The 24,925-nt window shown below is 42.4% G+C and overlaps 1 protein-coding gene across 10 annotated transcripts; it reads right to left on the bottom strand.

Annotated features, from left to right (window-relative positions):
• Nucleotides 1-2,088: 2,088 nt before the first annotated feature.
• PER3 (period circadian regulator 3) lies at nt 2,089-24,788 on the bottom strand. Of its 10 annotated transcripts, none has more exons than XM_040586897.1 (21): nt 24,498-24,786; nt 23,312-23,463; nt 22,617-22,732; nt 21,554-21,755; nt 20,483-20,531; nt 18,584-18,726; nt 18,134-18,212; nt 17,298-17,404; nt 16,905-17,061; nt 15,835-15,940; nt 15,309-15,434; nt 14,428-14,554; nt 13,238-13,382; nt 12,475-12,602; nt 11,818-12,003; nt 10,993-11,241; nt 9,744-10,465; nt 8,474-8,651; nt 7,716-7,893; nt 6,938-7,088; nt 2,089-5,961 (listed from the first exon to the last, which is right to left on the bottom strand). In XM_040586897.1, exons 1-21 carry the CDS (start codon nt 24,635-24,637, stop codon nt 5,881-5,883), a joined length of 3,522 nt encoding a protein of 1,173 aa, XP_040442831.1. In that variant the 5' UTR covers nt 24,638-24,786; the 3' UTR covers nt 2,089-5,880. The 10 variants fall into 10 exon arrangements, 5 of the variants coding, with proteins under 5 accessions (XP_040442831.1, XP_040442828.1, XP_040442830.1 ...); XM_040586894.1 differs by having other exon boundaries at nt 10,993-11,244; nt 24,498-24,785; XM_040586896.1 differs by having other exon boundaries at nt 7,716-7,890; nt 10,993-11,244; nt 24,498-24,785.
• Nucleotides 24,789-24,925: the final 137 nt, after the last annotated feature.

Genomic DNA, 24,925 nt, shown 5'->3' with positions numbered 1-24,925 from the left:
CACAGAAGGTCAGCAGACAGGCAGATGTCTAACAAAGGATAACAGAACAGACACCAAAGGTAGATGGCAGTACACGATATCTACAATTGTTACAGTGGCTAACAAACATAATGTTTATTCTTTAATTCTATTCTAAAGTTTGTTCACACTACATCACTTTGAAGCATATGCTTTAATTATTCTAGAAGCAGTAGGTTTCCCTCCAGGTCTTGGCCCTTCTCTTTGCTTTCACTGCTGTGTTTCAAAAGTGATGAGTTGGCAGACTTGTAGAAATCTTTCCCAGGGTTTTTACAATACCCCTTGTAGTTTTACTCAGGGACATCCAGCTGTCCCGTTATCTCCTTGGTAGGGCAACTTGCTTTGCAGATAAGGAGGACAGCTCCCCTTGCAGAGATTTGCAACTTTCTTGTCAGAACAGTCTATATGATCTTTCAGACATTTTAACCCCTTTGTCGCTATACAATTACAAGCTTATTTATGCATTAAAATGAATATTGGTTTATGAATACAAACTTGACCATATTATTTACAGCTTATTCACATCAGAACGCTCGTGGCAGATGCCAGATAAACGCAGTTCCAGGGTCCATGAGAGGGGAGCCCTGCCAGTCCGCGGGACAGAACGGCAAACTGCTTCTCCCTGGTCCTGCTGCAGCCTCCAGCTCCGGCCAGCTCTCAGCTCCAAGCTTTTTCTCTCTTCCGCAGGCCAGAGACAAGGAGCTGCCGCAGAAAAATGCAGAGGCCATAGGAGCTGCTCCAGCGGCCAGGCTGCCCACCTGCCGGGGCTGAGCTCGGGAGCCGCAGGGAGGAGCTGGGGAAGCCACAGGAGTCCCGGTGCGAGTCGCAGCAAACGGAGCATCCTGTGGCGCCCGGCAGGCAGGCACCCGGCCCAGCCGCACAGGAGCAGCAGGTAACGTGTTCACTGAAACTTAATGCAACTGTGGAGCAAACCTACTACAGAAAACCCACAGCCCCGTTACTTTTAGCATTGGGGTAAGTATCTCGGGTCCGGCAGTTATCTCTCGTCATCCACCAGCCGTACAGCACACCTCACTCAGCTCACCTCTGACACCCACACAGAGGTGAAAGCTACAGGGTTTAACTGCGAGCAAGAACTTCAGTGGGCAGGAGCGTGACTGCCACTGACAAACCCGGGACACAGCTGGACCGACACTGCCTAGGTCTGAATAAAGACACAGCACCACCTTGAACTCTTTTATTTCACAAGCCTGTCCACTTGTCATCATTTTTGGACCAAAAATACCTACTAGACAATTTGGCTCACATTTGTAAGTATGTTTAGAGTTGCCAAAACACCCTTTTTAAAATTAGTAAGCCATCAGCAAAACTATAGCCGTTACTTTGAGACACCTGTATTTCCAGGAACTGCACCACTTACCTTGCCAGAAGCACCTTCAGTTACATATACTTATCTAGGATTACTTCTTTCTTTCCCAATTTTAGTAAGATGCTACCATCTTTTGTTCTGTACCTTGTACTCCCTGCAGTGACTTTGCCTTTCTCCTACAGGCTTTTTAAGCACGGTTGACCACGCTTCCCTCTAAAGTCCCTTAAAACAGAAAAAGGTGAGAGCAAATTGTTTCTCTGCAGTTAGTTAAGAACTTCATCGCTCTGAGACATGCCTGCAAATTAAACCAATTTTCTTGTTTCTTTGTACCTCCTCTAGAACACCAGTTATAGCACGGTGGGGCTAAAGCACTCCCAGAGCGTTTATTATTTACCTTTTCTAACAAAATCAGCATAGACAGATTTCAATCCTGCATGCCAACCCCCAACCGCTTACACACCCAAACATAATCCTATACATTCAGAAGGTACTTGCCCTTCCTCGTGAGATGCAATTAGAAAGGAAATAACATGTCTTGAAGTGGGCAAGGTAGAGCGAGATAAAAAAAACACCACGAAACTCCACACAGAAGAGGATGAATGGCCACTACCCGACCGTTTTCACTGTACCCACAACCTCAACACTTACGTACAATCAGGAAAGCATAACAAATATTTTCTTACAAGTCTATTGGGTAGAAATCACCAACAACAAAAGTAAGCACACACTTGAAACAGTTCTTTGCCTCATATTTTTCAGTTTTATTTATAAAAGAGAAGCTCCTGTAAAGTGTACAGTTAAAATCACAACTGTAAATTCAACCACAGCCGAATATTATTTCAACAAAATATTCCTATCAACTGACGTAAAAATTCATTCCATTGTGATTTAAAACTTGATTCAGCTGGAAGATAAACTTAGCAATACACTACTCATTCAGCAAATACTTATTGTGCTGTAAAAACACACTAGGGTCCCTCCTGTTCATAGCAAAACATAATTCTGTATTTATGTATACAGCAACAAAAATTGCCAGCGAAATCCACCAAGGGTTTCCAAACTGCTGACACCCCCACAGGGGGTAGTAACTGCATCATTACTGTACTTGTGTGTATTCCCTTTGATCACCAAAAAAGCGACCTTCCAAGCAGCTCTAAACTGTCTGCCACATTTTAATTATGCCAGGCAAAATAAAGTCACCAAAACAAAATCACAGGTGCAAATCTGGCTGCAGGATTTTACTCCACTGGCCTTTTGGATCAGAACTGGATCTCACTTCAACTACTTTAGCAAACTACAGAGACTGAAAAAAATAATATAAGCTGAAGTAAAAACTACTAGTTCCTGAAAACTTAAGGAAACTAGGTCCTTCCCAAAAGGAAGGCTTGATAAGGCATTTGATTGCAAGATGTTGTGGTTCTAGCGGGGTAAAGAGTAGCTTGGGGAACTTTTTTTTTCTTTTTTTGTAAACCTGGTTTTGCAGCAAGGACTGTTTGTGGTTTTGGGCAAATAATTTAGTTACACAGGGCACTAATTCACCTCCTACATTTTTCTCCCATACCATAATTTTTTCTGTAACCCAGGACTAGGGTAGCCCCAGACAAGGAACCTTGCACCTAAGATTTAGCCAGGATTACAAAGTTTGAATTTCAACTCCTAGGCACATGCACCATCATTAGTTATGGTCAGAGGGTATGGTGCTCACAGCACTACAAACTGTCTAGGGTTTCTGTTCTGTATGATCCTACTGGGCACAAATTCATACGGACAAGTTTCTACGTACAGGTCAGAATCTCAACTGCTTGTGGCAAAGGCAGCACAGGACACAGTGAGTGAAGGTGCCCAAATGACACTCCCAGGTCTGGTACGAAGTGGGGGTATGCATCTGTGCAAGTCCTTTGTGTCTCTGCCTCTTTTTACACAACTGGGACATGACAGTCATCTTTTTGATGTGTCTCCAGAGCTACGGATGAAAAGCATTATTCAATTGTTAGGTACGTATTACCATGCTCCTACAGCTTTATAAAATGGATGACATACATGCCTGCTAAGACATCGCAAACCATTTTCCTATTCAGGAAATAAACAGTAGAAACAATGTACAGCAAAAGAGCTGATTATCTAACCTTTCCTTCTGGCTTACACTTTTAAACTATGTTGAAGGAGACAGCTGTCCTTACCTGGAGTATTCAAATTAATCTATTTCACAAAGTCTCAAAATACATTACAGCAGTCATTTTAATTTAAGCATAGCTAACTAGAATGGATTCTAGTGCATGAGTCTAATTTGACAGCTAATTAGTTAAGAAGCTTCCCAGTTAAGAAAAGAACCTATACACAAAGCATCTTATTACACGTTTTAGAGCAAATATTTTAGGTAGTGTGGTTATAAAGCAGAATACTGCATTTGGAAAGCGCTGGAGAAAGACTAGGAAAGGTGTACGGTACTGCCCACGTTTTCCTACTTGAGTACATAATTTGCTATACGTAAATACCTATGGAACTCTCATATTTCATGAGGTGTTTAAAGTTCAAACACAAAAAGTACTGAGGATGTGTGGACCTCTTACAAACGCAATGAAAAACAAGTTCAAGCTAAAACACCTGAAGGACAAAGAAATGCAGCTTAAGAATAAATAGAAAGCAATTGGTACAAACAGAGCAGGTAAGCATACTGTAAAAAAAAAAAAAAAAAGTTCTTTTAAAAAACCCACCTGAGTAAAAACAGCCTTGAAAACTTAAAAATTCTGTAAAAATAAACCTTCCTTGAAATAAGCTTTAATGACAAAGATTATTACTGAATTGGTTTTAAAAAGTGACAAAACCCTTTAGATAAATACAGTTTTCCTTCCAATGATCTGCAGATGACAGTATTTTACACTTGCTCAACAACTCGAGGCTTACTAGTAACTGGAAAAGTGAAAATTCTCTACACAGCAGAAAAGGGAGAGTTACATGGAACAAAAGGGTGAACAACTTGTTACATTCCAAACCCCTTTGTTGAGAAGGCTAAGGTGATTAACACCACCACCAGGAAAATTTGATTACATTCAGCTTCTGATAAACAAAGGGGAAATCAGACCAAATCTGCCAGTTTTTAGTGAAGCACGTCCTGTTTGAAGAGCACTTTGAGACATTCAGCTTTAAGGTAGAAGTATTAATGTGAAAAAAAGTCCTTTTACAAACTGACAGAGAAAGTGGTTACCACTTCCTGAGCAACAAACTTGCACTAAGCACAAACTCATTTTTCATCCATGGATTTCAACAGCCAGAGACTCCATGACAAAGAAAGAGGTTCAGACTTGTACAGGAAGTCAATAGTGGTAAGAAATAATGAATACGTGGTTTGATGTTCAAGTTCAGCTCCACAACATGTGACTTTTCAAGAAAGCAGGAGAAATGAAGCTCAATCTCTTTTTTTCTTTTTGTTTTTGGCATCACCGCAACAAAAACAAAATAGGGAAATGGCTTAAAATTTCCTATTTGCTTTGTCTGGATTCAACTCGTATAACTACTCTAACACAACAACAACAAATTTCAGATACATATCTGCCTTCCAAAGCGCTAGCAACAGAAAAGATTGCAGGTGTAGCTCCTTGAACTGAGAACTAGGCTTTAGTGCCTTGATAGAGCAGGTTTTCCATGGGTCTTTCATTAAAAAGCTGATCTTGTATAAGGAAACAACACCCAAATTGTTACTTCTGGTTTGTTGGGGTTTTTTTTCTTAATTGCTATTTATAATTTGATCTCTGGTAGGTTTGCAAACCAGTTACCCTGAACTAATTTTAAACACCTCTCTTGAGAGACACAGCTTTAAAAGCAAAAGCTATAAAACAACTTGGTTCCAAAACACTCATCATGAAAAGCATAGGGAATAGCTTTGGTTCTTTTCACTGCAGTTTATTTTGTTGATGGGCACAAGCTGGCGAAAGGCATTTTGATGCAGAATAACTTGCCCAGTTTTCAACTGCTCATTAAAAAGCCTACTGGATTCTCGAACCAGCTACAGTGATTTTAGAGCCTCTGAGTATTAGGATCTTCAGTTTAGACCTTTAAACACCAAACAAACAAAAGTGAACAGCACCCTGCTGGCAGCTTGGTTTCAATGCTGGTTTCAACACATCTGCCTTACTTGGAGAGTAACCGCTCTGATCTGGTAGGTTCATCGCTGTAGGTTCTTAACCACTGCATCTTTTCAGACTCTCACTTGCAGAGTTCAAACAAACAAAACCTAACCCCAAAACACCTCTGTATTTTGCTCGTCACTGAGCAATCAAAAGTCAGAAAGATAACCCATTCTGCGCCAAGTCTGTGAGGTCAGGAAGGGAAACAGCCCCCGAGTGAAGGACTGTCTTCAAAGTCATGCCAGGAGCAGAGGGGTAATGGAGGAAGATTCAGTTTCACATGGGAAGAGATAGCCAGATAGATTCACCGCCAGCATGTAGCGAAGCCAGAGGAAAAGAGAACGGGAATTACACCAAGCAGTTTTACTGACACAAGTGCCAATGTCTTCAGTGTTGCAGGAGTGAAGGTCATTTTCCCTTGTTTTCCATACTGTCATCAGCCATTGCAGCCTCACAACTTGCTTCCCTGACGTCACATGTAACACAGCCCTTTAAAAAGGAACAAGAATGTAGTAATTTAAACTCTCCTTTTTATGAGTGTATTTCAAGAAGTCAAATCCTGATAGCATGATATGTTCTGGTATTGTTCTAGGGCCAAGGACATGGATTTCTCAGTTTTTCTGCTCCAAGAATAAACAACACAGCTCAGACACCCCACCCCGCCTAGCACACAGAGCATGCAGTCCTGTAACAGACATTAGATTTTTCTGCTGTGTGAGTACATGAATGCAGCCCGCTCTGCCTTGACATTTTCTACACAACTCATCATTGGAGCTTTAGAGCTTTAACTGCAGGACTAGTTCTGCCTTGGTCCTTTCTTCTCCATAGCACCTGCGAGCAGTTTAAACTGATTAGCATGTTCTCTAATGGGTAGTGATATAAATCAGGAGTTTATCAGAGTGCCCAAGAGTTATACCAGATAATCAGTTATAAGATATCAAAATCCTTAAAGAATGAATCTGCCTACAAAAAGGCAGCTATTTTTGTGTTTCTTACTATATGTCTGAAGCTCCTCTGTGATTATGAGCATTTTTCAGCTTACTGAACACATCTGCTCTAATCTTCACTAACGTCCCAGTGCTACACGCTATTCAATCATAGCAACAACCAAGTCTGTAAGAAAAAGAGCAAAAGACCTAAGCAGAATAGAAAAAACATCACTAGATACGGTCTCCGATGTGAGAGCACGATACTATTCCCATTCAGCCAAAAGTGTGACCGACAAAACTTTGCTACAGGTGGTTCCTACACGTAGTTTGCATATCTTGCAAAAAATCCAATGGAAGGACCCGCTTTCTGGCATTCCTCATCTAGCTAACATACTTGAGCTCATTTCCTTCTTATATTTACAAGTAATAACGATCAGCGGCCCCAGCACTACGAGACCTGGCATCAGCCAGACCTGGCACTGCCTCTGACTAGCCAAGGCATGAATAAAGGGTCGATCCCTTTCACAGCTCCTTACTTGGGTGCTGATTTGCAGAGGGACAGTCTGGGTCCGGATCCACGTATGCACCTCGGCGAGCTCCTTCTTTTGCCCATCTGTAAACCACGGCTGCTGCTTCTGCATGACTGTCAGCTTCTCCAGATCCTCCTTTAAAACTTCCTCTTTGATTCTGCAGGTAACAGACACCTGTGAATACAGCTGGACTAAATGAAGCAAGGCAGGCACTGATTATGATTGTGTTGTAAGAGCCTCTTTGCCAGACTCTACGGCTGAGTCTACAGACAGCATCAGCCATTGGAAAGGAACTACATTTTGTTATCCCTTTTTTGCTTTGTAAGGCTTCTTTTGACACTGGTCTGTCAGGGGTTTTTTCTTGTCTTTGTTGGGGTTTTTTTGGGTGTTTGGTGTGGGGTTTTTTGTTTTGTGAGCTTTGGGGCTTTTTTAGGGTTTTTTTCTTAATGTGGAATCTCATTATGAATTATGCATAAGCTAATTGCAAGCAACTCGCAAATAACACAAGTATTTTTACCCCTTTATGCATTCACATTACAGGACAATAATCAATCCCCTTAACACTTCAGCAAAAAGTTTACATGTTACTGTATTTTAACTGATGAGGGAAATAGGGAAAAACCAAGACAAAAGGAAATAACCAGGGCTTCAAATGCACAAACAGTAAATTAATACACCTTCTTGGAGTTCCATTGGTATGTACACTGTTCCCACTCTCATTTTAGTTCTACAGTTCTATGCACAATTCCAAACTACATGTCAGAAATGGTTGATGTTTTCCAACCTGTTTGGCATTTGGTAAGTCATTAGAACTTGTTCAGATGTGTGATCCATCATCACGCAGGCTGACTCATGTTTGGATTTATGAGCTGTCGCTTTTTCTTCTGCTTCCCAATTCTTCTCTTTGGAAGCTTCAGAAGAATCGTTACTGGCAAAATACTTGCTGCTTTTCCCACTCCCTGCTGAGAATTACCACGAAAAAAAATGAATGCAGATGCCTGAAAAACCCTAGTAATTCAGTACAAAAAGTAAAAGACCATCAGTGTAGTCTTGTCAGCTAGTTCTGTGATACGAACACAGGTACTCCCAGGTGATTTCTCTAGCAAGCAATTACTACCTATTGAGAATTCAGACATAAAGTGTATTCTATTAAGTTACTCAAGATCTCCAAAGCTCTATTCACTCTTCTCAAAGTTAATTGGCTCAACTTCTCTACTTGCATTTCAAGAGGCCCTGGCCTAGGCAGATCTAGCTTTATCCAAATGAGATGTAAGCCAGTATCTAACGCAGAGTAAAGTAATAATGAGCAAAACAGATGAGTGACTGACAGGTTAAAGGAATAGCTTCTTAGATTCCCACTTCCAGCTACAGTGACCAAAACAAACTTGGCTTCAAACACTGTACACTGGTGAAAGGCAAGGTCTACAGGTCCTCTTATTGGGATTTCCTATTCCCATTATGGTATTTTGTTAAGAATTACCAACACGTTAGCAAGTAACCCAGCACCAAAGCACCCAACATCCAAATGTTCAACTCCCCTACCTGTGCCACAACCAGAAGTCTCGTTGGAGCTAGAGCCTACAGAACCAGATAAAGCTAATCCACTGCCTGATGCTGCTGAACCTGCACCTGAGTGGGAGTCCTCATACAGCGAGCGCTCAGTAAATTCACTAGAGGTGCAATGGCTAGCGCTGTTACCACTACCTTCTGGATCATTGTCCTGGAGACAAAAAATCAAAACACATGCATCCACGAAGTTATATTTAAGTTTGAAACAGGAAGTTCATGCATTTATTGCATTTGTCACATGTTGACTAAGTTCTTGTATCAAAGCAATAGGTTTGGAGTTTCTAGCTCTGAAAATGAATGGTGGCCTAGAACTCAGAATTAATGGGAGGAATCAACAAACATCTGGACTCTAGGTTACTGCTGCAGATCCTTCCCCACTGGGTCAAGACATTGTACCGCTGTATTAAGTTAATATTTTTGGCTGACAAGAGAGCAGGAGTCAGTTACCTTCACGTCCAGTTAAGAGGGCATGAAGCAGCCACACACATCAAGCAAGGTGCGCTACAGGGAAAATGAGAGAGTCTTCCCCTGGTTTGCTACGCGAAGCTGACCGCTTCAGCGGCTGCGGGTACACCAACTCCCCTTTCAGGACCCTACCCTGCAGTTTCAGCTGATCCAGCCTTTCCAGCCCAATCTGGATTCAGGAGCCAACATTTTTTTCCTTGCCTGCAGAGCTCAGATTCCTGCCTCTGCGTTTACCGCGGAAGTTGGAGAGGCCTTTTCTATGCCCGTGTATGGAAACCGACCCACACGGATCCCTGTTCTTCGTTCATTAGCTGCATCCCTGGGAGACAGAGGGAGTAATTAGAAGCGGACCTTCCCTTTGTTTTGGTTCTCCACAGAGACTGTGGGACTGACTGAACAAGGGTGCGAATTGCGCAGTGCTAACCGATTTCCACATGCATAAAAGCCCCAAACCCAATATTCCAGCTGACAATTTAATCGAAAAGGCTGCTGCTAAAACACTGAGCAAAAGTGGCTTGTGGCAGCCTGGACCAGAACATCCCACATTACTGTCATTTGCCAGGTGCCAACCCTGTACTGTTACAAGTTCCCACAGGCACAAGTATAACCAGCTTTCTCTGCCTCCTGTGCTATTTCTGTCCTGCAGTCTACACAGCACTGGAAAAAGCAGCTAACAAAATCTGGTGACCCTGAAACACAGATCACGTAACTGGTTTTGGTGACTGAACACCATGAAAGTCGGAGTTTCTCCTCTACGTTAAAAATTTGCGTTACTTACACATTTAGCTTCTGCGTGTGCTTTACCATCGGTACTGATGGAAAGCTCCATAGGTTTTGGCAGCTCTTCTTGAAGCAAATTCAGCTGAAGCGGGGAGCTGCTCCGTGAGCTACTCAGCAGTAGGGCCGGGTTGTGCTGGCCCTCTTGCTGGTCCTCCATGGACGTGGCAGAAGAGGTTGGAAAGGGCTGATCCACAGAGCGCGGGACTGTTGGTGCCAGAGGTGGTGGGGCTGGACACAGCACGGTGCACGGGTATGAAGCTGGGGGATAAACGTACTGAGGGCTAGGAAGAAAGACATACTGAGGCATCTGAGCACACGTGGGGAAACTCTGAAAAAATACAGCCGTAAACATGCCTACGTTTGGGGGACAAAGTGCTGGTGCTTCACAGTATAGTTGCGGTGACGATGTGGACTCAGGTTTTAACGAGCGGAGGCCAAGGTCCTCTTCTATGGGAGAGGCTGGAAAACCACATAGGGGATCTGAATAGACTTGAAATCCCGTAGGAGGAATGACATTCATACTGGAGGAGCTCAGATAGGACACTTCTGAGGGAGAGAATGACTGTTTCTGAACTGTTCTCTTCCCACATGGAAGACTATTTCTATTTTTATTAGAAAAGTGGCAATCTGAGGGCTGTCTATGAGGTTTCTGGCGCTTGAATTTTCCGTGTTTGCCTTTTTTACAGCTGGCTGGGCTCATCTGCTTTGAAGGGGAATCTCCTAAGGAGAAAGAGAAGAAGACACGTTCACTGAAATGACTGACTGGGGGGTGGGGAGTGGGGGGGGAGCGGGAAAGAAAAAAAACCACAACCATCCAGGTATCTGAGTGTGCCTTATTCGGACAGCTGAATTTTCTCTGGGTAATTCTTCCATACACTACAGTGATGGATTTGCTGACATATCTACAATGTTCTCCTTCATGTCATCAATTTTTGTATCAATCATTTTGGCCTATCCCAATCAGATCTTTTCCATTCCTTCAAGGGGAGGCAATAAGCTACTCGGGATTTGCAGGATTTATTGAAATAATTATCTGCTTTGTAAGAAGTCTAAGATAGTAGCATCCAATGTGGAGCAGATCTCTGTGGACAATGCTGTTGTCAAGCCTTGTCAGTTCAAAGGAAGTATTCTGTTTGCAGCCCTAGTAAGACGCTCGCTAAATCATACGAAGGAGAACCAGACTCCACTGCTAGGGTGCTCTTTGTAAGTCATCTGCAAAGTCTTTATTTCTCAGAGCTAGTGCCTACCTCGGCCACAGGAACGTCTGTTGTTACTTTTGCTCCCCTGTTGAAGGTAAGTCCTAAACGGAGACAGCAAGATCCTCTGTCGGAACTTGTCCACGTAGTTCTGCTCCTCCTTTTGGGTGTGGGCTGACAGCGTCTCTTTTGTCAACCCAACTGGCTTTAAGTCCTCAGGCACCACAGTGAGACTCTGAGCGTTCACAGGAGGCAGCTCAATGTGTTCACTTCCAACAGTAGTATCCTCCACTGTGGTCACTTCTTTGAAGAGGGAAGAAAAGAAATCACTCTTTGTTTCCTGTGTAACCCTCTGGGTGTTGACACCAGAAGGCCAGAGCAATCTCGTCTGAGCTACAGGCTGCAGAGGTGGGGACAGAAAACACCTTTACATTCAAACACAGTTACACTAACATCAACTGACCAGATTTCTTTGCGTGATCTGGAAAACTTCAAATTCACAAAGTTACAGACGCACTTCTTTCTTCATATTTTCTTAGTACAATACCAGTTAAATACTAATTTTTACACTTCTTTCTGCATTAAAATTAAGTAACACTGGCCCGTTAGCCATTTTCATTTTAATCCTCAATGGCCAAAAGTATATTGTTGTGTCTGAGAGGGACTCTGTCAAAACTAGGTTTTATTACAATACTGTAAACATTTCCAGGCTCGAGTTTTCTCCACAGTGTCCCTAGAAGAACCTTAATTATATTTCAGAGTTCACATTCATGAGAACAAATCTCAAATGCACAAAACTTTCTCACGGTGTACTTCAGTCTGGAAACACTGTGTTAACTTAAAAATCAGCGAGTCTTTTGCAAGCGCGTACAGTACCTGATTCAGGGTGTGGGACATGCACTATAGTGCTGCTGTAACTGCACTGGCTGGTGACAGACACCACACTGGGAGCCTTGTTGGACAGGGTCAGGTCTGCCAGTGGAGACCCCACCGTGCCTGCAGCTGTCTGGTCCTTCAGCGTCTCTTCCTGATCAGCAGGTATCGGAGTTTGGGAATTAGCTGCTGAAAGCATAGCAGTGTCTATTGGTAACTGACAAAGCTTCTACGTGGAATTTCATTCCAAGCACTATGCTCCCAATTTATCAAGTCTGACTGGTTCAGAAACGATCATTAACCATGCAGACGATTAAATAAGACAGTCTTATATACAAATAAACGTAACATTCATATGCCAGTGCAATGTCAGCACATACTAAAAATGGCATAAAATATGCGAGCAACGGGAGGTTCATTTAGCAACAACAAACAATTCTTTCAATGCATTTTAAGTTCAAAGACTTAATATTGTAGCTCATGCTTCACTGTGAGATCTAGACAAGGTAAGCGGATATTTACCACATAACCACAATATCTGTGCTGTTAGCATGACAGCAATTTAAAAAAGTAGACTTAAACTCTGGAATGTGCAACAGTGGCAGGTAAAAAATAGATCAGTTGCGGTTCTATTATGCTTGTCAGTAGACTGTGTGTTACCTTCCAACGCCTCCACTTCCTGCTGACTTTGCTGGACTTGCTTGTCATCTTCTGAAGATGATGATGATGTATTTGCAGAAGATTTACATTTCCTTTTCAATGCTGGAATACTGCAGCTCTCTAGATATCTGAAATAAAAGCGTATCACAGGAAGCTCTCCCTACTTTGTGGGTTTTCTCCATTTGGAGAGACAAACATTTGAACAATCCAATCTGGAGATACAGGGGTTCTTAACTAGTATTTTAAATTCACTGGAGGAAGCTCTGAACACGTATCTGATTTCCAAAGAGTATTTTAAATAAAATCTATCAACTTTTATCTAAAAAAAAAAAAAAAGAAAAAATAAAAAAAGAAAAAAATACAATGTTATCCACTGGGTTAAAAAATACTGACATACTATAAATTGTATCAAATTTCTGGTTTACATGGATGTTCTCAAAGCATATATTGAGAAGACACCAACATATTATGCCCGTCAAAATTCTCTTAAACACCTACTGCACCAATGGTGAAACCAGCAGTACCCAAACATCAACAGCAGCAAACAGAATCTTAGGCCCTAAATTCTTCATTACTGCGTAAGGCAGATTGACTGAACACGGGGATGGATTGCCTAGAGAGGCACTAAAATTTACAAACAACCCCAAATTTAGCTCACAACTCAAACCTCAGACAGTTTAGACCAATGCAAATTGCTTGGGTATTTACCTTCCACTGATTAATCTTAAACTTCTACTACTAAAACCACCTCATAGTTTATTACCTGATGATACTATCAACACAATTGATCTGCTGATAGGAAGGAACACGCGGAGTCTTCTTTGAATCATCATAAAATGCATCGCCTGTTTCTTCTGTGCTATCACTTCTCAACGTCTGAAGAAAACAGGAAGCAGTGTGCCTTTTCCCTGGAGAAGAAGAAATCCTCTGACTCCTCTCAAAGGCATCTAAACACCACCCCCACCGAGCCACACACACACGTATCTATACTGGGATACATATATATATTATACAGGGATATATAGCCTATGACAGCACTGCTCTCACTACAAAGTTCTGCATTTTCATCTCGATTCACATGTTTCAAGGCAGGGGATGGAGAATGGGAAAGAATGCGTCAAAAGACAGAAACCCCACACAGCACCTTAGACAGACAGAACAACTAGTAAACACAAGAAAAACAGCATACAAAAAAATTTATTGTATTTAAATTGTAAACAAAGCTGCACCTAGTATTACTTTTATCTCAATTTATACATCAGAGAATCCAGTCCATTAACAGTGATTTACAGCTTTTTATAGCACAGATACACTGGTCTGAGTGGTATCAACATTCCCAGAGCAGTCCTCTTACCAGCAAGGCGAGGACTTACTAACTTTCATAGAGAGTATCACAGGGCAAGATGTTTTAATACAGACTTCTGTGACACTGAGCAAGCATCCACGTTTCTCCATATATTTGTGCTAGGTACTAACTGCAAATAATGTGTATTAGCATAACGTTAAGCACTCATTAACTAAACCACTGCTCCAGTGGGAAGTGGGGCAGTGTTTTCAAACTGACGGATTGTTTCTGAGAGTCCACATGAAGTAACTAAGGGAACCTTCCATAGTGGACTTCTACTTGCTACAAGCAAGTCTGCATTTTCACTAGAAAAAGTTAAAATTAAAAAAAAAAGTCTATTAACCTAGAAGAGATTCCTCCAGATCTCAGGCACAGTTAAACTGTCACTGCAACTGCTGAGGGTTTTTTTCAGGGTGGCTTTTGGGTTTTTTGTTTGTTTGGGTTTTGATTTTCTTTTTAAAACCCAAGCAAACAAAAACATTTCCCACATTTAAGCCATGCTAAAATGCTATCTTAAGTTCTTCAGCATAACACCAGCTAGCTAAACTCACAGCTATAGAACTACAGGAGTTTGTGTTACCTTTATGATCGTAATTACATGAACTTACCTCCTAGCACTTCTGAGCTCACAGCCTGTTCATTTCCATTCTGTTGCTTGCTCCTTGATGCAATATACAGCTGCTGTCCCAGATTCTTTATTCGGTTGACATCCACACAAACTTGTTGCAATGTCATCTTGAGATACGTGAAAATGTGAAGTCAGAATAAAATGAATAAAAAGAGGCCACAGGAGACCATTAAGATGGGCCTGCATTCTTGTATTCTCCAGACTGAAAGGGAGTAGACTGTCAGCCTAAGCCTGATATCTATTGGTATTCGTAAATTTAATGAATCTACTTATCAAGGTTAATTTAATTAAATAACTATGATAAAGCTCAAACAGCCTCAGCACTGGCATGTTTTAATACTGATGCAAGCCTTGAGAGTGGGAATAAACCGATGACTTACCCAAGAGCCTCACAAGGAAATTGGGTAATTGCAATGCTTGTTTTAGGACAGCACTGTGTTCACTCTCTTCTACAGCAGCCTACACTGTACCTCTAGTGCCCTTTTTAAAAGAAAACAGAAAATCCCAAGCAAACAGAACCCCTCCATATGCACCGATCCTCTTTCTGATTGCATGGTTCTTCCACTTTTTTCTCCCAGTCCACTGTTTTTTTGAGCAGGCTGGTCTTAAGCAAGCCTTCAATTTACTTTCGTGAACTACCGTAGTAGTTATCCGCTCATTTTAGTCAGCAAAATTAAGTGCAAAACACAAAAGCCAGCATTCTGTAACTGACCAATTTAAATATGTTTAGCTTGAACATAGCTGTATCTTCTCCCATCAGTAAAATTCATGATGAATAATACGTATGTACACAGTAAAAATTTTCATTTTTAAAACTATATTTTTACTACTCTGCAGGCAGTGACACATTTATACACCTACTGGTTCTTGTATTTCATCTGCACAATTCCCATTGGAGTCACTTGAAGATGCGATGCTGATATAGTGCTCATAAGAGCCATTGCTTCCAAGGCTTCCGTAACCACTGGAAACATTGCTGTGAACTGGCTGTATGAGGGGGGGGGAAAAAAGTAATTAAAAAAATCATCCTCTTGGAAAACAAAATATTTGCAACACAGGACTTCAAGTAAACAAAGAATATTAAGCAAAAAGTCAGTATCGCTCTGCGCTCTACCACTTGCTTGGGAAAAATTCTCTACCATGCTTAAAGCTGTTTCAGGATGCAGATACAAAGATTTGGCAAATATGTCAAACAAAATATTTTTTTCAGGTGGGCTACCCAGAGCAACATTTTTAATGGCGTTGCACAAGCCTGTCTCCATTTAGAACTTCCCTTTCAGACTTTTTAAAAGATCATCCCCAAAGCTGTCTGCTAAACAGACCCAAGTTTCTTTAGCCCCTCCTTAGAAGGCCAGCCAGGGTTTCCACATTCTTTCATCTTCTTTACCTGCAGAAGCAGCTTGTAAATTTGTCCTTGCAATTCTCTTATCTCTTTCTCAACGCTGCTCATTTCTTTACTTCTTGCAGCAAAGACATCTTCATTCAGAGGGCTTCTGGAGAGAGCCAACAAAATTTCACTATTAATTTTAATTTGATGAAGAAAAGGTAGCTATAAACAGAATTAGGAAAGATTATTACAATTTTTTTATTATCTTTATTTTATTCTGACTGCTTTGCTGAATCAACACAAAGGGCTGTCATCTGTTCCATGGCAGCTCTGCTGGGGTAGCGGTGAGAGCAGCGCTCCACGTGAAGCCCCAGGGAAGTGGGTACACCAGCACAGAGGCACAAGTTAGTGCTGACAAACATCTACCCCTTCATCCAGAGTCTGAATTCACACCCCATAAAAACCCACATAAAAGATCACTTTGAAAAGACAAAAGGCCATCCCCAAAAGCCATTTTCTAGAAAAGAAACCAGGAAAGAGGAAGGCAGTTGTATTTCCAAATCTCTGATTTGAGAACTGAGGAGAAACATCTGAACAATTACCTTGGACATTCAATACTAATTGCATTTTTAAAAGAGGTTTCCTTGGTAAATATTTAGATTCTGTATCAAGTGAACATTTCAGAAGAAAACAAGCCAGAAGGTGATCTTGATTACATGTCTGTCTATTAGTGGGCTATATTTTTTTGGTGAGCTAATTATGAATGAATGCCAATTAATTATTTGTTAAAGTGATCTACTTTTTACTTTGCTTTTTAGCTTTTACTTGGCTTGCCTGAAACTGACATTTTGTTTTAGACATGTCTATTGTCACGGTATTTGAACATCAACCATGTGCAAAAACATACTAAAAAAAGTTGGCTTTGCCTTTTGCCTCAAAGTAACCAACTTATTTTTATACTTAATAAACAAGACTAACGCTGTTCTGAAGGAAGGGGCTGCAAGACAGATGCTAGGTAGTTATCACAGACTGCAGGAGCAACATGTCTCTAGTTCAGTACTAATACAGTTTTGTTTTGCAGAATATTCAATGAAAAGCACTTTAATAAATCAATTCTACAACTGACTTACGTCCGGACTTTGTGTCGGCCAATGATGAACGCTACTTTCCTGCTCCAAGGATTCACAAAACTGGACCAGCTGGTATCCAGTATGACATAATCACCATTTTGAGTACAAAATCTAATCGGTAAATGTTCAAAAGGGGGTTGGCCAGCAAATTTCAGGACTGAAAAAAAAACACACAATCAAGAAACAAGGTTCAGTTTACATGATGACACAATAGTGCAAGCACTAACAACTGGGGTCCTTTAAAATGTTGGGTCTGAATTTGTTTCAGTCTGAAACTGGTTGCTTTAATTCATTAATTTCTGTCTAGACTGCAGATCTTCCATGTGTTAAGCAATATGATAACAATAGAATGTTAAAACCAGTAGAAATTCCTCTTACAACAACTGTACTTACTCTTCCGGTGAATAGCAATCATCAAAGGACGATCTTCTGGATGCAAATACATCAGTATGGATGTTCCAATTAAATCTTGAGGTAAGTAACCCAACAAAGGCACTGCTCTGAAACCCAAAAACATTATCACTGATTATAATATAGTTTTGAGTATTTATATCCTTAACCCTCTGCTTGTCAGCAAAGTCCCCATGCATGATCTACAGGGGCATGAACTAAGGCTACAGAACATTTTCCAGCACATGTAATGATCCTCCAGTGCCATGCAGACATGTAAATACCAATGACAAACATTTCTGTGCCCAGACATCTAACAGATTTTCACATTTCCAGGCAGTTTTGTACCTGTCTACAGGTAAAGAAAAAGAAAAAAAAGAAAAAGGGATCTTGAAGAAGCAGGTCACAGGCAGAACGTCAGAAATCTGACATGGATGCTGCAAAGCACATTGTAAAAACACTCTTGTGGCTTTGAAGGAAACAGCTTTAATCTGGCCAAATTTATTTGACCCAGCTCAGTACAGCTGTATCTCTACACTCCGTGATCCTCAGAGCTTTGCATTATGTGGATTTTCCACTGCCTGTGTTATCACATTGCCCTGGATAACGAAAACCGACAGCAGTTCTGTTTAATTCACATTTGAAGTCAACAAAGGAGATTACATCTGTGGAGTTCTAGATGTTCCATGAGACGACTAACCCCAAACTACTTTGTTGTTTAATTAACTACTGCCAGCTGCAGAGTTCACCTACTTTACTTGGGTCTCCAGCTGCATCACCGAAGGATTTTTTGCTACCTCTCCATACACATCTCACAGGTCATATGATACAAATCTCACCTGTCATCTATATCAAGAAAAACACATCCAGGGGTGTGAGTGGTGGTGAAGATTCTTTTATCCATAGGAATTCGAGGAGCTAATAGAAAAAGAAATATTTACTGAAACAAAATAAGCACCAAGAAAACCTAACCGTTAACTTTTGCTCATGATAAAGAGGTTTTTGCCTCCTGAACTTTGTAATTATTCACTGCTTTCTGACCAGTAACCCAAAGAAACGTTACAAATTTTTAAGTGCTACAGACTTCTCTCAAAAAGAAAAAACAGTGAAGAGGGGTCTGGCAAAGAAGGCACAGATGCTCTGGATTCACATGCATACACACACACACACACAAACTGGAAGTTACACGGGTGAGACTAACCAAGCACTGTTCTAAACCAAGGAAGCAGACTTTCGTATACTGCATTTTCCTACCAGCTTGTTTTTTTCACGGGAGCCTCCCTACTTGCCTTCATATCCAGAGTGAATTTTCTCAGCCAAAGCTAAGCAACAGGATTCTGCATCCACGTGGACAGAAGTACACACGTGGACCAAGTACGGGGTGATCCGGAACGGGTAACAACGCATTTCTTGTTCTCGGTCTTTACCACCCCTGAGGAAAAGTAAAAGGGATTAACGCTCTGGTTTCAAGACTCAGATACTTTATGCCAGGGCTGAGAACTCTGCACAAAGAAGTTATGCTGAGCACACAGACCCAGACAATCAGAATCTCCCAAGGTCCTATGCACACTCCCTACGCGTAGGGATCCTACGCGATCCAAGGCCAACGCATTCAGCAATGCTGATCTCACTCCCCTTCAAACAAGTAGGTGTTCTGCCTCCAATACTTGCATCCAGAGGCTGTTCTAGAAATGCCAGTACTCTAACGGTTAAAGAAGACCTTCTAATTCTCAGTCCAATTGTATTCACAAGAACCACTCATTTGGTCTTGGGCTCTGCTTCAAGTGACACAGTTCTTTCTGTCTCTTGTTTATTCTGTACCATTTTTAGGAAACATCACCCACGCCCCCCCCCCCAAATAAAACCTGTCTCTCTCAAGTTTTGTTTTGCTCAACTATGTAAGTAAAAGTCCTCCAGCCTCGGTTCACAAATAGTTGTTGTTCTTGGACTGTCCTCCTCCCGTGAGAATTTGTCTTCCTAGAACATGTGTGAGCAGGAGCAGCACACAACATTCTAGCAACGATCCTAACCACGGCTTCGCGACAACTGCGTTAGTGACTGCCTGGTCCTATTGCAAGTGCTTTCTCACCTGTTGTAACTGTAGTATCTTACCTGGCTCTGACTGAAAGGATTGAGATGAATTTTTGGACATGATCCCTTACACTAGAAGTTACTTTCTTACTCCACACTAAGTTTTGTAAAATGTTTCTAGGGAGAAGTTACTGTCATGAAAACTACTACTGAGAGCTCCCCCTTTTGGAAAAAAGATACAAATAGAAACTGGGTACAGCAGCAGTTTAACCCACAAAAAAACACTTTCATACTTCAGCCTAGTGTGTGCTTGTGAAAAAAAATAATTTTACTCGTGAAGCCCACATAACCAAAAGCACCCGTTATACAAAGGAAGGAGAGATGTGGTATGAAAATCTGAAGAAAAACGATTGCAAAATGTTTATGTATGCTACCAACAGTTTCCCCAACTTAAAACTGGTTGGTCCTGCTATAATTATTCCAAGCGCCCTTACATGGTTCAAGAAACAAAGGTGACTTTAATGCTCGGGTTTTTGAAAGGCAGATGAATGACTCGGCGATCGACTGAAAGATGGAACAAGTATTAGGTCCGCTCAGAAGCAGACAGTTCTTACCAAAATCAAGAGACCACCCAGGTCTGTAACAGAGCTGCACTGAAGATTACAGGCCAATGTCAATTTTTTAAGATTTCTTTTAGCACTGAGATTAGCCAGAAACTGTATCCATAGTGACAGCAAGTAGTATCTCATGATTCAGGTCTCACACTCAGGTGACTGAGTATCTGTTATCACCTCTGTCACAAGCTCTCGAGCAAACTTAGGCAAAACACCCTCTGCCTCCACCCCCAAAGTGTAAAAGAGGGAACAGCAATTCTTCACAAGATCATTCTTCTCCTGCACAACAGCACTGAAGGAAACCGGCACATCCAAAAGAAACATGTACAGTTTTCCTTCTATGCCCATAAAAGTTTAAGCATCACTATGGGAAAGACATTCGAAATGTCCTGCTGGATGCCAATATTATAGACAATAAGTCAGTTTTGTAATAGAGTTCCATGAGCTCGTGCTGGTCACTTGTAACAACAGAACACTATTTCTGCTCCATACCGTACCCTTTGCCCAGCCTTCACCAATATAAAACCATAACAATGTACTTGCCTGATCCTGCAGAAAAAGGATTTCACCTGGGCATACTCATACAGAGAAGCTAACAAGAAGAACACATTGAAAGTATCAGTTATTATCTATAAAAAGCTCACACCTAACAGAACTATTTTAAATTCTGCAGTCTCCAGACTTTCTGAGCAAGACCAAAGTCCCACAACCTGCTCTTTATCAGCTACCGAATGAGCTGTTCAACAGTCTTCTCCCACCTCAAATGCTATCTCAGCTCTCCAGCCCACTCACTCTTGGAGAAATGGCTGACCTGGAACTAAATTCAGAGGAAACACATATCATCCAAAAAACTCCTTTCCCCAGTGCACCACTATGGAAAGGAAGGGCAAAAAATTCCTGGTTTTGAGAGCCATGTACCAAAACAGAAAGAGTTACGGGGAGAGGAAAATTCAGTAACAGCAATAAAAACCCAATTCCATAGGGGTGCCACTACTCTGCTGGGTAAGCACATGACTGGCTTCCCAGTTGTGGAAACCCTGGCACATTAGCAGCCTCGGATGTCTCATGTCCTTTGGCAGCAAGAATTTTGGACTTCCCATTTCTGACGCCAGAACAGCCCCACAGCTACATGGGCAAACAACATGGCCTTGGCATGCAAGCTACAGTTGAATTGCTCACAAATAACACAGGACTCAAAAGACACCATTTAGGCATGTCCAGCACTAAACAGCAAGTCAGCTTAAAACTTGGGTTCAGTGAGCTGTGTTCACAGCAAGCAGACCATAAAGACAAAGCACTGAAGCAATCGTAAGACATGGATTAAACAACTCTAAACTCACAATTGGAGACCTTTAGTTTCTTTTCAAATCAGCGGTATTTGGAATGAGTATGATGGTACACAAAACAATGAAGTATTACTTACTCCAAGAGTTAAGCCTCTAGGAAGCTAGCCAGGACTAAGTGCATAGCTACTCAAGTTTTCTAAGTGGAAAGGGAACAAGTGTTGCCGATGTATGTTGCTGGCATAAGCATTTGCAACTAACAACTATTCTATCCTCATTCTGCAAAGACACAAAGACACATAAAGCATTTAAGAGCGTTGCCAAGTCCCACCTGTTTGACTATCCATGTTCCAAAGCGGCAGGTGGGACTGATCAGTGTGTGTGTAGAACACACTCACATCCCGAGGGACAAGCAGCTCTACAAACCGGGAGGAGTCCAACACTTTCTTCTTACAGTTTAGAATGGATGCTGCCTGCTCAGAAATGTGCACTATGCGTCCAGAAAGCAAGGAAAACACAGCCACAAATGTGTCCTGGAAAACAGACAGTGTTAAAGGCAACCCTCCCCCAACACATAGTAGCAATATTGTAAGGATAAAAAACCAAACCCACCCTAAACCAACCAACCAAACCAAAACCCACCACAACCCAAGACAGAGGTTCAAAAACATGTTCTTAGCATCCAATGAAAGTTGTATGTGAGCTACTACAATCTCCAATGCTACAGTAGCTTACTCCTGATTTACAAATCCTAAGAAGACTGCAATATCAGAACTGAAACAGATTACAGCGATGCTTGCCATTGTCCAGAATGACTGGTTATCCCTCCACACACTTCTTTGCAAATCTCACACAATTCCATGTACAAAAGTGTTTGGAGAACTTCCCAAGTATAAAGCATTTGCAATGTATCTGATACAGCATCTAACAGTACTGAATTGCAAGAAACACTCTTTTTTTTGAAGCACAGCCAGAAAGCACGACACATACCGCAAATCAAGAGAAAAAAAGTTAAGTCCAGGAGTACAAATAGAAACAAAGTCCTTCACAGCTATGGACTTGACCAACTTTGAAAACTTTCTGTTGTCTGTCTCAAGGGATTACTATGCTGTAAATGAATTCTCACACACGATTCTCAAAGAGATACGTATTGCTTCTGGGGTTGGGGTGGGAAAGAAAACCTGGTATTTTTTCACTTACTGCTGTTGGGTACCCTGAGTCAGCACAGAAAAGTAGTAGTCTTGACCTACCTTTAAAACCACAAAAGCCTGTTGGGCTAAAACTTAAAGGCTTTTCAATTTTACACATTCTATTTCCTCAAAACGATGTAAGGAGACTAAATAGAGAGTGAAATAGCATGGGATGAACTCCTTGAGTGTCCCTGAATTCCTTACAGTGTTTTTTGGAGTGTGTTCAGACGCAACTGCCACCAACTCTTCTATGCTGTATGTCATCCCATCTGTCTGAAACACTCTTCGGTCATTCAGAGCCTGGAAAAAGTCATTGTTTGCTAATTGAAAAAAAAAAGAAAAACAAGAAAAGCAAAACAAACACAAGGAAGTCAGTAAGGAGACTATTTTTGAAGTATTTCTTACAGCCCTTGTACTTTTGTCATCTTTTTGGTGAAGTCCAAAGTGAGATGAGGAACGTCTGTGTAGTGACAAAGGAAAAGGGAATACCAATTATACTATCGGAGCGACCTATTTATGTTAGAGAAAACAAGCATGAGGAAGTAGAAAGGACAGAACATGATGGCAAATGAACAATTTTAGCTACTTAGTTCTGTTGGAAAACAGAGACTATCCAATAATTTTTCTAAGTGTGACAGGAAGGCTGTTTTTTCAATATACACAGAGAGTTAAGAGTAGGCACCTATTAGCTGTAGGATTCTGAAGAAAAGAGAAGCAGCAGGTGGGCATTTCAATAGAAAAGATAACAGGATTATTTAAAAAAGAAAAACAACCTACAGTGCTTCAGAAAGTCAATTGTTTGCAGGTTAACTGGAATACTTTAATTTATTTTGATGTTATTTGTTGCCAGACCGAGCTGCTGTATAGCTTCTATGCTTCCAGATTTTTTCTACACGTACCTTGGACCTGTTGGACGCACTGCAAGGCATAGTTGAGAGCACTGATGGTACTGGGCTTGCTAGAACTCCTTTTCTCTTCAGGCAAACACCTTTTAATTTCTTGGATCATCATCATCAGATCTCTGTGAGACTGGCTCCAATTCAGCTGCTCACTGTTAAACACAGGTTAAACTTTACCGGAGACTTGTGGTACAGGAGCTTTTTTTTTCTGTCAACTACTTACAATTATTCACTAAATTAACATTTTCTGGGCTCGGCTGTGGAGTCGCAGAACATCCAGAAATGTCCTAATGCTCATTCACTACATTTCCTGATGTATCTTTCTCACTTATTTCCTACTTAACCTTATGTCCTGTACTTTCCCCCTTTCCAACTCCGACATGTCACTGGATGGCAAAGTCACATCACAACCAATCTGCTCGCTAAGGTGCTGAGCAACTAAAAGCGAGCCGACATTTACTCTGGATTTTCTATGTCTCACCAGTATTAAAATCATGAACAGATGCTGATTGTTTCTGTGTGTTTCTAGCCTTGAGGTCTGCATTGAGGGAAATGTGAGGTCCTCAAAATACACCTGATGCCAAGATCTCATTCCTCATGTGACTCCAGAGTCTTCTCAACAGAAACCTCAGCCTCAGCAGCTGCAAGGTTACTGTCAGCTGCAAAATCTCCCTCTTCTTACTTTTGCTTATTTCACTGACTGAAAAACAAGCAGTCAAAATCCTCAAAATGCAGATTGATTCTAATCCTACAGATCGGATACAAACACCATGATTTTAAATAACTTTTGGCGATTTGGCATTTTTATTAGCAGCACACTTACTAAATAAATCACTAAGAAAGTTCAAGTGCAGCCTGTTAACTTTACATGCCAGTTCAACGCTGCATAAATTGTAGCTCCTGAACGGCTGGGATTTTCTTAATAATAACAGCACCTCACAATTTCTGAACTTTCAGGAAAACTACGAAGTCATTTCTGCTTTGCTACTGCTAGAGCCAGCCTTCAGCCGAGGCCGGCAGCGCGGGCGCGGCAGGGCCGGGAAGAGCCGGGCCGGGGGCAGGAGGCCGGAGCCGGGCCGTTGGGCCGGGGCAGTCCCGCAGCACCGAGCCGCCCCCGAGCGCAGCCCCCGCCTGCCCCAGGCTCCGCGCAGCGACCGGGGCCGCGGCTGGACGCGCCGCCAGTTACCTGCGAGCTCCGCACCGCCTCGCCCAGCTCCCCGCCGAGCCGCCGCCCGGCCCCGCGGGCGATTCCCCACCGGAGCTGGTCCCCGCGGCCGCCCGCCGCTCCCCCGGTCCCGCTGCCCCGCACTCCCCGGCCGCGTCCATCGCCGCCCCGCGGAGCGTGGCGAGCCCGGGGCACGGGCCCCACCGACGGCGGCGCTGACACCGCCTCGGGGGAGGAGCGGCCCCCGCCGCCGAGCCCACCGCCCGCTCGGGGTCCCCCCCCGCCCCCCCCCGCCAGCGCGGATGGCAGCGGCCGGGCCACCGCCTGCTCCCGCCTCCTGCCCCCCCCCCCCCCTCCGGTTACGTAACGGCGGCCGCACGCGGCGGCCCCGCTCCCCCACACGGCGGCCACGTGCGCCGCGCGCCACACGGACTAGGCGGAGCCACTGG

The sequence above is a fragment of the Falco naumanni genome, chromosome 3, assembly GCF_017639655.2.
Source record: "Falco naumanni isolate bFalNau1 chromosome 3, bFalNau1.pat, whole genome shotgun sequence".
Lineage (NCBI taxonomy): Eukaryota > Metazoa > Chordata > Aves > Falconiformes > Falconidae > Falco > Falco naumanni.
Note: the sequence above shows the minus strand (reverse complement) of the source record. Positions and strands in the feature narration are given on the sequence as shown.